At 38.3% G+C, this 12402-nt stretch overlaps 1 protein-coding gene across 3 annotated transcripts in view; it reads left to right on the plus strand.

The window, feature by feature from the left end:
- The window catches only part of LOC123524428 (CD82 antigen-like), a 56181-nt gene that overhangs the window by 19122 nt on the left and 24657 nt on the right, over positions 1–12402 (plus strand). For all 3 annotated transcript variants that reach the window (XM_045302631.2, XM_045302630.2, XM_045302629.2), the window contains exon 2: positions 8482–8718. In XM_045302631.2, the coding sequence (XP_045158566.1) occupies positions 8482–8718 (237 nt within the window). The remainder of the gene's footprint in view (positions 1–8481; positions 8719–12402) is intronic.

Consider the following 12402-nt stretch of genomic DNA (forward strand, 5'->3'; position numbering starts at 1 on the left):
TGTGTAATGCGGCAGAATAGGTTACGTGACCTCGTGAACGTAAATAGAAATATGGTTTTAAAATAAAGCAGTATGATGTCGCTGTGGTTTTAAATAAGTTTGATAAGTAAATGAATATTTGTAGATGTATTTTTGACACGACACTATGTGAGATATTCTTCTCAAACAATAATGTAAAAAAAAATTAGGGCAAATAGGTCACTTATCGTTTGACACATTTACCTGTCAGTTTATACGGGATATTGCACATTCGCTTTTAAAAAAAATTAAAGAAGATACTTTTTTTACTGTTTTAAAGAACCGAGGCGGTACGATCAGACAGTGATGTGTCACATGGCGCCTCAGGTAAAATGCCTCAATGGGATCCGCACAGAAAGCGAGGTGAAAATGCCTCAATGGGATGCGCACAGAAAGCGAGGTAAAAATGCCTCAATGGGATGCGCACAGAAAGCGAGGTAAAAATGCCTCAATGAGATGCACACAGAAAGCGAGGTAAAATGCCTCAATGGGATTCGCACAGAAAGTGAGGTAAAATGCCTCAATTGGATCCGCACAGAAAGCGAGGTAAAATGCCTCAATGGGATCCGCACAGAAAGCGAGGTAAAAATGCCTCAATGGGATGCGCACAGAAAGCGAGGTAAAAATGCCTCAACGGGATGCGCACAGAAAGCGAGGTGAAAATGCCTCAACGGGATGCGCACAGAGAGTGAGGTAAAAATGCCTCAATGGGATCCGCACAGAAAGCGAGGTAAAAATGCCTCAATGGGATCCGCTCAGAAAGCGAGGTAAAAATGCCTCAGCGGGATCCGCACAGAAAGGGAGGTAAAAATGCCTCAATGGGATGCGCACAGAAAGCGAGGTTAAATGCCTCAATTGGATCCGCACAGAAAGCGAGGTAAAATGCCTCAATGGGATGCGCACAGAAAGCGAGGTAAAATGCCTCAATGGGATGCGCACAGAAAGCGAGGTAAAAATGCCTCAATGGGATGCGCACAGAAAGCGAGGTAAAATGCCTCAATTGGATCCGCACAGAAAGCGAGGTAAAATGCCTCAATGGGATTCGCACAGAAAGTGAGGTAAAATACCTCAATTGGATCCGCACAGAAAGCGAGGTAAAATGACTCAACGGGATCCGCTCAGAAAGCGAGGTAAAAATGCCTCAGCGGGATCCGCACAGAAAGCGAGGTAAAAATGCCTCAATGGGATGCGCACAGAAAGCGAGGTAAAATGCCTCAATGGGATCCGCACAGAAAGCGAGGTAAAAATGCCTCAATGGGATGCGCAAAGAATGCGAGGTAAAATACCCCAATGGGATCCGCTCAGAAAGCGAGGTAAAATGCCTCAATGGGATCCGCACAGAAAGCGAGGTAAAAATGCCTCAATGGGATCCGCTCAGAACGCGAGGTAAAAATGCCTCAATGGGATCCGCACAGAAAGTGAGGTAAAATGCCTCAATAGGATCCGCACAGAAAGCGAGGTAAAATGCGTCAACGGGATCCGCACGGAAAGTGAGGTAAAAATGCATCAACGGGATCCGCACAGAAAGTGAGGTAAAAATGCCTCAGTGGGATCTGCACAGAAAGCGAGAAAGCGAGGTAAAAATGCCTCAATGGGATCCGCACAGAAAGCGAGGTAAAAATGCCTCAACGGGATCCGCACAGAAAGCGAGGTAAAATGCCTCAACGGGATCCGCACAGAAAGCGAGGTAAAATGCCTCAACGGGATGCGCACAGAAAGCGAGGTAAAAATGCCTCAACGGGATGCGCACAGAAAGCGAGGTAAAAATGCCTCAACGGGATGCGCACAGAAAGCGAGGTAAAAATGCCTCAACGGGATCCGCACAGAAAGCGAGGTAAAAATGCCTCAACGGGATGCGCACAGAAAGCGAGGTAAAAATGCCTCAACGGGATGCGCACAGAAAGCGAGGTAAAAATGCCTCAACGGGATGCGCACAGAAAGCGAGGTAAAAATGCCTCAACGGGATGCGCACAGAAAGCGAGGTAAAAATGCTTCAACGGGATGCGCACAGAAAGCGAGGTAAAAATGCCTCAACGGGATCCGCTCAGAAAGCAAGGTAAAATGCCTCAATGGGATGCGCACAGGAAGCGAGATGAAAATGCCTCAACGGGATGCGCACAGGAAGCGAGGTAAAAATGCCTCAATTGGATCCACACAAAAAGCGAGGTAAAAATGCCTCAGTGGGATCCGAAAGTGTTTTTCTGGTGTTTTTTTTTTTAAGTCAAAAAATCATGTCGTAATACCAACTGGTCAAGACGGACCGGAATAATATGAAGTAGAGCGAGAAGAGGCATATCGCTGAAAGAACTGAAACCAGTCTTTCCAATTATCAGCCTGTTTGTAGGTCTAAAATGTTATAGGCTGTTACATATATCATACGAGCCTGGTTTAAATATAATAAATTGCCACAGTTTTTCACAGTTTGCTGTTGAAGATGTTTTCCATACCACAGCAGGGCTGTTGTTTCCTCATACTACGCAGTTAGAAATTTATGCTATACATGTATTCAGTTATAATCATACATAAAATGTAAATTTTCAAGTGTAAACGGAAATGAAACTTGTATATTGGGATGAGTATTGACAGCACGAAGTATTTTTTCTGAAAAAAAGAGAAAGGAACTATAAAGGCGGAAAGTTTCGGTTTTAACAGAAGTGAAAAGGTAGCCTAAAATAAACTGTGAGCAAATAATCCCCAGACCGATGTAAGGAACAAGGAGGAATATGATTATGTAGCATAAAACCCGAGATAGATCGTGATCAAAGTAATAACAAAGAAATATAGAAGGAAAAATTCAATCATGTTATTATTGTTCTCAAGACACAGTCTTATAGGGGAATAAAGAAATTAGACATAAAAGCTCATATATCATTATTCCCAGAGATATCATCATTCTGCGAGTCCTCGGTATGTTTAAAGTAAAATCATGCATGCTTACAAGATAACATGTTTTATATCGTATGATATAAGTGTCAATCCAAAAACACCAGCATTTTGGTTCTGTTGAAATGACTAAAGAATCTATAACGATTAACAGATTGTTATAAATTCCGAATGTAATCAAATATTGTCTCTCTAGTTACCATTATGAGTGATTCCATAAGCGTCCTCAAGTTCTTTATGGTTCTCATAGTAACGGTTATCACCTTCTGTCCCAGCGTTAATTAAGATTTATCCTTTCTGTAATCGTACAGAAGTAATTGTTTTCGTATATTTATGTGTGTAGTATTGTATTTATAGGTTAAGGTGTCTAAATGAAAAATAATACTAGAATTGGTATGTGTGATATAACTGTAACAATTACTGTATGTTCATATCTGCATGGCTGGGAAATGTGCTCGACAAACATATAAATGATCCTTTTTTTAGGGTAATTTCCTATCAGTTTAACTATAAAATGGCTGATCTAACATAATATTATCATCATTTGTTACGGGACAGGGGATGCAATACAAATATAATTATTTTCTCATATTTAATAACAATTGAATTAATGATTTGTAAATTTCTATGAGAAAAGTGGTTGTAGAGATTTTATCTTTATCTTATAGAAACTTTATATACACAGAGCCAGTACACACCACATAGATATAACTATAGTGTTGTTGAGTTTTTCACACAGAAACATTGTCCACGCGAAATGTGAACAGTAACAGCAGTAGCAGTAGCAAAAATGAGAAATTGGCATTAACAGTAGCAGTAGAAGGATAAAAGCAGTAGCAGACGAAAAATCGTGAAGCTGGCAGAAGCAGTTGCAGCAGTAGCAGTAGAAAAATAAGTAGTAGTAGTAGCAGCAGTAGCAGTAGTAGCAGTAGCATTAGTAGCAGTAGCAGCAGTAGCAGTAGCATTAGTAGCAGTAGCAGTAGTAGCAGTAGATTAGTAGCAGTAGCATTAGTAGCAGTAGCATTAGTAGCAGCAGTAGCTGTAGTAGCAGCAGTAGCAGTAGTAGCAGTAGTAGTAACAGCAGCAAAATTTTATATTTAGATAGGATTGATAAGCGAGTTTACATTGATATTGTATACGCAGAATGAGTGTTCACATCAAAATGTCATATTCTACACGCACAATGAGTGTTTACAGCAAAATGTTATATTGTATACGCACAATGAGTGTTTACAGCAAAATGTCATATTGTATACGCACAATGAGTGTTTACAGCAAAATGTCATATTGTATATGCACAATGAGCATCGCAATGAGTGTTTACAGCAAAACGCACAATGAGTGTTTACAGCAAAATATCATATTGTATATTTTTACAGCAAAATGTCATATTGTATACGTACAATGAGTGTTTACAGCCAACTGTTATATTGTTTACTGTCAGTGTTTACAGCAAAATGTTATATTGTTTACTGTGTTTTATAGTATACGAACAATGAGTGTTTACAGAAAAATGTTACAATGTATATGAACACAACGATTAGCATTTACATTAAATTATACCGCGAATCTATTTCGTGTTTACCCATACGTGATCAGAAAGCTTGTGCAGTTTTGCCAGTCGTTTTCATAGAATTCAGTTATCGCTTTAAAATGTTAATTCTTGGAAGAGGAAAATGGAATCAACAGCAGTCAATCTGTCCCTTGAGAAACAGTGTCTAATATGAAACCAGAATTATGAATTTGAATAATACACAAGAGTAGATTCTGCCCGGCAATAAATATCACGTGATCTATTCTTCCAATAAGTGATATGAAGAGATTTTAGGAACTTTGACAGAAGATCTTATCTTCAACAATTCTTTAAGATTGTGTTGTATTTTGATGGCTAACTTCACTGCGGGATTGGCATCAAAATAGCGCTAATAGATCTCAAAAGATTCGCATTTCCCCCAAATTAGATTGGATGTCGCTAATTTTCTAATGGTTCTGTGGAATAAAACCACAAAAGAAGAATGACTAAAGCGTTTTTCATACATAATTTTGTTGAATCTTGATCTGAGAAAACTTGCCTTAACTGTCGGCTGCTCGATCTTGGTCTGAGAGAAAGTTGCCTTAACTGTTGGCTGCTGCTGCTCGACGATTGTAGAGAAATTTCCTTTATATAGTCGGTTTTTGAAGTATGGATCGTGTGCAAACCACATGGGAAATGTCTTAATCATTCTAAAACTGGTAATAAAAATCAGAGCGGAATGTGTTTGATGTAATTCAGATCTAAGAAGTCTGCACATAAATATGCTTAAAGCAAGACAATTTTCTCCATTGAAAGCTAATGAAAAGAATGGAATATTTGCGCTTTTAGACAGCCACTGTCTCAAGAAAAAGCAGCAAAAACGATCAAAGTATAAATCACATCTTCAAGCTGATTTACATTGTTTCAGTTCTTTATTTTTCAGGAACACTTTACACGTACATGTACATACTTTTTATCACACCAAGCGTCGTGAGATCTGCTACTGTGTGGATATATCCTGAGTTGTCACAATGTATCTGTTTTCTAGAAACAATTTCATTAATTTAGGGAGACAAAATGTGTTAAAAACTGGTGATTATGCTTCTATCGGGCTTCCTGGAACGTAAAATCCCGCTGTTTTCTGGACAAACCCTCATATAAAGGCTGTTGTTTTCCCCTCCATTATGTACTAATCAGATTTCCTAAACTCAATTTGTAGTTTCTGTTTTCGAACGTCTCAGAAGTTGTCTACAGTGGGAAACTTTTTATACTAAATGACTGGACAGCTAGCGTTTTATGTATGTATCCCAATGGCCGACTGGGGTATTTAATAGGCGAAATGGAGCTCATAAACTGTTTTTGTCAGCTCATTTGTCTCATATTAATTTCCGTTGTATAATGGGCTGGAAGAAATCACTTTATTAGTCTCTGTGAAGGACAGTGATCGATGCTTGAGAGTCTAAACAAGGTCATCTGTGATACATCTCATTCTCGCTGGTTCCCGCTCTTATTTTTCCATTACAATATATGGATATTAATGTGCCTCACTGGAATTACTCAACAACTTAACAATAGATTATATTTTTCTATAGATACGAAATTATGATACACATTAATATGGTACTTTTTCAGTGGTCAGGTTTGAATCTAACAACCAGGAAACAAACACAATTTTCCTTATTTCCATTTTATGTAAAACCTGCTGAGACGTACATCATTGTACTGTCACTAGAATCTTTCTCAAATTATGTATTTTTATACCTTACATAAAGTGTAGTTGTAAGCGAAAAGTTATACTCTGCAAATTAAGTGATTGTAAAGTTGGATAATGCCATAGATTTTTTACAATGAATTGCTCCTTTTTTCCACATGGAATCGTCATGGTGCCAAATCATAATTTTCTATGAAAGTTAACCAAAATCTTATTAGGAACTAGTAAGTGCTAATTAGGACTCAATTAGGAGGTACGAAGTCCTAATTAAGACTTATATAGCTACTCCTCCTTAGGACTTAGTAACACCTAATTAGGACTTAGTAACTCCTAATCAGGAGTAAGTTTCTCCTAATTAGGGATTATCATATCGCCTATTTAGGACGCAATAACTCCTAATCAGGGGTTACTGAATCAGGAGAAAGCAAATCCTAATTGCAGTTTCTTAGTACGTATTCTTCTAAGTAGAAGAAGCTAACTTTTAATTAGGAGTATCTAAGATCCAAGTTATTGACTACTAATTAGGAAAAAGTAAGTCCAGTTTAAGAGATGCGAACTCCTAACTAGGAGTTACTGAAACCTAAGCGTTGATTACTAACGCCTCATTAGAAGTACGTCCTACTTTGGAGATAATACGAATACAAATCAAGAATTTGGAAGTAAATTCTATTTAAAAATACTAACTCCTTATTAGGACTAAGACTTGGAGATAGAAAATCATAACTTGAAGTGTGTATCTCCAAATTAGGCTTTTCAGACTCGCATTTAGGAGTTAGTATCTCCTAACTATAGGATATAAGTTTATAGAATATTATGATTTGGTACCAGGACGCTTTTAAAGGTCCATTACTAAGGGAAAGTGAGTTGGCAATTTTTTCCATAGCCAGTGCATAGACTTCTGCAAGACACTAAATAATGAAGATTGGCAGGTCAAAATTTACAGAAGGTCTTTGGAACTCAAAGAAATGTATGTGTATTATGTTGAAATTTCAATGAATCAACAGAATGACCCCCAGGTCTTTTTAACTTTCTTCATACTTCATAGAAAAATAATTGTACATATACTGCGATTTATTTCGAATTTCTACATATTAACTTTCATTTTCCAATAAAATGAAATAGTTTCTGTGCTTTTTAAAAGAAATTAAAATGTTCACTTTCCTTAGTATTGGACCTTTAACAGACATAAAAGTCATCAAATGTATAAAATTAATGCAACTGAATTCTCGCAGACGGCAAATGTATGAGCTGTCTTATTTCTTGATGTTAGTAGTCAGTAGTGTATATATACAGTGTATAAAATACATGAGAAATGTCTATAGTATATGTCGTTTCCGAGACTGGAGAATGATTCAAACAAGCCTCACGGCATTTAAAAGTCGAGCAAGAATGATATGAACTTGGTGATCTGGTGCCTTACAATGCGTTATACTAACACTACTGAATTATATCGATTTTTAGGTCACCTGAGCACAAAGTGCATGGGGTGAGCTATTGTGATCGCTCACCGTCCGGCGTCCGTCCATCCACACTTTCCTTTAAACAACATCTCCTCTGAAACCATTTGGTGAAAGTTGATGAAACTTAGCCTAGATGTTCCTTTGGTTGGCTCCTTCAAAACATGTTCAAAGAATTAAATTCCACATAGAATTCTGGTTGCTATGGCAACAGAACGGATAAACATAAAAAATCTTCTTGTCCAAAATCGCAAGACGCATAGAACCTCGATATTTGGCATGTGACATCATCTAATGGTCCTCTATGAAGATTGTTTAAATTATGCCCCTGGGTTGAAAAGAGGCCCTGCCCTGGGGGTCCCGAGTTTTACATTGACTTATATAGGAAAAAACTTTAAAAATCGTCTTGTCTGAAAGTTCAAGACATAGGCCTTTGATTTTTGATATGTAGCATTGCCAAGTGGTTCTCTAACAAGATTGTTCAAATTATGCTCCTGGTGTGAAAAGAGGCCCCACCCCAAAGGTCACATAGTTTTTCTATGAGTTATATCGGAAAAAAATACTTTAAAATTATCTGATCATATTTCCTAGACGGTTAAATTGTAATTACCTGATGACCCCAAGGAATTAGGCGTCACTTGACTGTGACCTTGACCTACTTTTTGTTTTTAAGATACAGCCTGGAAATTTGGACAACATATACAGTTTTGCACACCGATCTTAAAACTGACTTTCAGTGACCATAGATGTGACCTACTGACCTACTTTCTCGATATTTTAGCATCAGTTTGACATCTGAAACATGTGAGGGATCCAGGGTCATCATGACCCTTTTGTTTATTTTTTTTAGCGGATATTTGTGTAACGGTCATGTAAATAATTGTCTCTGTATTTTACAGCCTCTCAACAAGCGGCCTATCATGCAGAACAATCATTGCGATCACATTGACCGTGACGGTAGTTTACGATCAGAGAGGAAGGATCGACAGCGGCTCGGGAAGTCACGTGCCAGTATTAGCAGCTACAAGGGCAAGTACAGTCTCAACCACAGAGTCCGAAAGAAAAGCACCACCCCAGAAGAGCAGTGTATTTCAAATCTGAAGATGATTCTACAATGCTATAACGTTTTCATTTTGGTATGTTAATTGTTTAACATTCGATTTTGTACATTTCCGTTCATTGACCTGATCACAGGCATCAGATTCAAAGAACTGGGTACCTATGATACTTTAATGTTATACTTGAAGTCTTGTTCCTTGTAGTGAATGGTCATGATCACGGTGTATCTAAAATTTATTATTATGCCCCGCCCCTCATTACCTTCGAAGAAGGATGGGTATATTGTGTTGCAGATGTCGGTCGGTCTGTCGGTCGGTTTGTCAGTCGGTATGTAGACCAATCGGTTTCCGGAAGATAACTCAAGAACCCTTGGGCATAGGATCATGAAAGTTGATAGGAAGTTTGCTCACGACCAGCAGATGACGCCTATTGATTTTGAGATCAGGAGTTCAAAGGTCAGGGTCACAGTTAAACCGTTTCCGGACGATAACTTGAGAACGCTTGGCCTAGGATCACGAAACTTAATAGGAAGGTTGATCATGACCAGCCGAGATGGCCCATATTGATTTTGAGGTCAGTAGGTCAAGGGGCTAGATCATAGTGACCCGGAACAGTTAAAAAGTTTCCGGACGATAACTTGAGAACGCTTTGGTCTAATTTCTGTTCCTTGTTACTTGTGCAGTTACTGAATGCATCAAGGTGGAGCATTTCGTGTTCTACGAGCTATTGTTTAATACATGGCCTCTTCGCGGTTATAGTAGGTCAAATATTAAGGTAAAGGGGAGCGATGGCCTAGTGGTTAAGGTGTCGGCCGATCAACCCTAGGGTCTTGGGTTCGAGCCCCACTGGGGTCACGACCATGACTTCTCATATGACACCAGTACTGGTTTTTCCAGGAAGCGGACTCGAGAGTGGTTCAAATAAGCTTGAAGCTTTCATCACCATCGAGCTAAAATAAATTAGTATAAACTAGATATTAAGGTAACGCTGTCATCTAATTTGAAAATAGATTCTGCTCAATAATCTTGAAGCTGTCGTGGCATACATGCATGAACTGATACAATCATAAAGTAAAATGACATCTCTCTGAAGTCGACTGTCCTGTAAGCTCCCTGTATCACGAATTACACGAATTGCTATATGCCAACCTCCTCCGACGATTGTTTTCGCTTTTATTATTTACACATCTTTTCTATTAAATTTAGCATGGCGTTTATGCTTAATTAAGTTTTAGAATACCAATTTCGTTTGAATTAAATTTGAATTAAAGAAAATGAATGTGCTCACAGCAAAACTATTTTGGTGGAGTTATGAAAGCGCGATTGTTTTTGTCAGAACTAACCTAATCGAGAGAATACTTTGGGTAGAACGTAGAGACTGTAAAACATTTAATTACTAGAAACTTGTTCAAATATTTATCACTCTCTTTAAAGGAAGGCGAAATGTTACTGGTTCATTGCTGAATATAGTTCGTGTAATCACCGTCACTCGAGTTGCTGGCTATAAATATATTTCTGAATCTTTTACATCAAATATTCATGGTCCGCACCCGTCTTGGCACATAATCTCATAGATTAGATCGCCGAGATTGAGAGATTTGGCGCAGAGATTGGAAAAGATTGAACACCGAGAGCAACAAATTACTACAAGCTTTGAACCACTTTCACACCGAGGGAATTCCTATATTGACCAATATATCATCGATTACTTCACATTTCTTTGATACCGTTTAAAAGAACGAACGTTGTTTATAAGTCTAATTAACTTGAAATTGCATATAAAATCACGACATGCATACGCCAAATTAGTTTACGCCATAGATTCATTCCAGCATTAACTGCGTTTAACTGAATTAAAAAGAACCTATTTGAATAAAAGTGTTCGGGTTGGTTGCTCACTACTTTATACGTCCTGTTCGAATTATTCTTGTCAAATGTGAAATAACGCATGTATTTAGAAATTGTAATCGTTGTACTTTAGTTTATATGAATGCGCGTTTGTTAAACGTCCCATCCTTAGAAATATAAGAAAAAAAGCTCGTTTTCCGTGAACACATTTATGATTTGGTTGTATTATGTGTTGTCTAGCAATAAATTGTTTCTTAATAATTCTGTTCTCAGCGAAGTGTATGTTCATCTCTTTAAAAGAAATGGTTTCAGTGTTAGGGGAGCTACACAAAGATGTTGGAGTGGCCTGACCTAGCTGGACATCTCGCTTTGCCAAAACAGAAAAAGACTGCCCTATCTGTAGCCTATAGTAAGCCAAACAACTCGCTTCGTCCAAAAGAAATGACTGAGTTGTCACTGTCTGACTGTAACCTAAATCCGAGCAACTCGCTTAGTCCAAAATAAAAGATTGACATGCCACACTCTCTGAATCCGTCGCTTCGTCCAAAAGAAACGATTGGCTTGTCCGTGAAGTCCGTATCCGAATCGCTCGACTGGTGTAGAAAACGACTGACTTGTCAGTGTGGCATGTAGCCGAATTCCTCGATTCGTCCAAAAACGATGCTTGTCAGTACGGCCTGAAGTCGATTCTCTCGCTTGGTTGAAAAGAAACGATTGGCTGGTCAGTGTGGCATGTAGCCGAATTCGTCTAAAAGAAACGACTAGCTGACAAATCCTTCGCTTCGTCCAAAAGAAACGACTAGCTTGTCAGTGTGGCCTGTAGCCGAATTGCTCGCTTCGTCCAAAAAAAAAAACAACAAAAAACGACTGGCTTGTCTGTATTGCCTGAAGCCGAATCCCTCGCTTCGCCCCAAGCAATACGACTGGCTTGTCTGTGTGGAATGAAACCGAACAACTTGCACCGTCCAAAACGAGTATCCTGGTATCCTGTAGCTTATCACGCGCTCCAACCAGGTAACAAAACATTAAATAACTGTTCTGCTTTATTCTATATAAAATTGACATATTTCCAATGGCTGCAGCACACATCAGGACCCATTTGTCTGTAACTTACACTTTCTTGAAGAATATTGTCAATGCTGGAAATTCAAGAGAAAAGTGCGTGTCGTGTTTGATGCAAGAAAAATGTTTTCAGTCAAACACAAACTGCAAAATGAGCTAAAAAATGAGATCCCAAATTGTAGTGATGGTTTATGATCTAAGGTTCCATGACAAATTCTGTCATGTTATTTTATTATGAAAATGCTACCTACATGTCAAGCATAGATCTGTAATGTGATTTCAGCAAAACAATTGCAAATAAAATATTAAGAAAAATAGCTCTGCAGAGCAAAAATATAAAAACAACAACAAAACGGGGGACTATTTGAATCCGCCATTATGCGACTACCATTTTTTCGCGCCATTTTCCTATTTACTGTCTGTATGCCACCAAACGAAACGACTAACATGGTGTAGCATCCAACCAAACGAAACGACTGGCATGTTGGTGTGGCCTGTAGCTGGATCACTCGCTCCTTCCAAAAGAAAGGCCTGGCCTGTTGCTACTGTATACTGTATAAAACACTCAAATCTTTTCAGTTCATTTGTTCATTTTAATGTCTTTATTTTACTTACGTAAAGAAAACAATCTATACGTTTACATACTACAACGGGACGTATTATATTTTCACCCTTTACGGGTGGACAGTATGGCGGGCAGAAAAATCGGTGTCCATTCAATAACTAGAGTATTGTATCAGAACTGAACTAAACTTATACACATTGTGTATCTCTATGAAATCAAGCCTAAATTCAATAACCAGTCAGAAATTGATAGTGTTCATCTGATAACTAGAGTATTTCTTCTTTGAT

Source organism: Mercenaria mercenaria, chromosome 3, assembly GCF_021730395.1.
Source record: "Mercenaria mercenaria strain notata chromosome 3, MADL_Memer_1, whole genome shotgun sequence".
Taxonomy (NCBI): domain Eukaryota; kingdom Metazoa; phylum Mollusca; class Bivalvia; order Venerida; family Veneridae; genus Mercenaria; species Mercenaria mercenaria.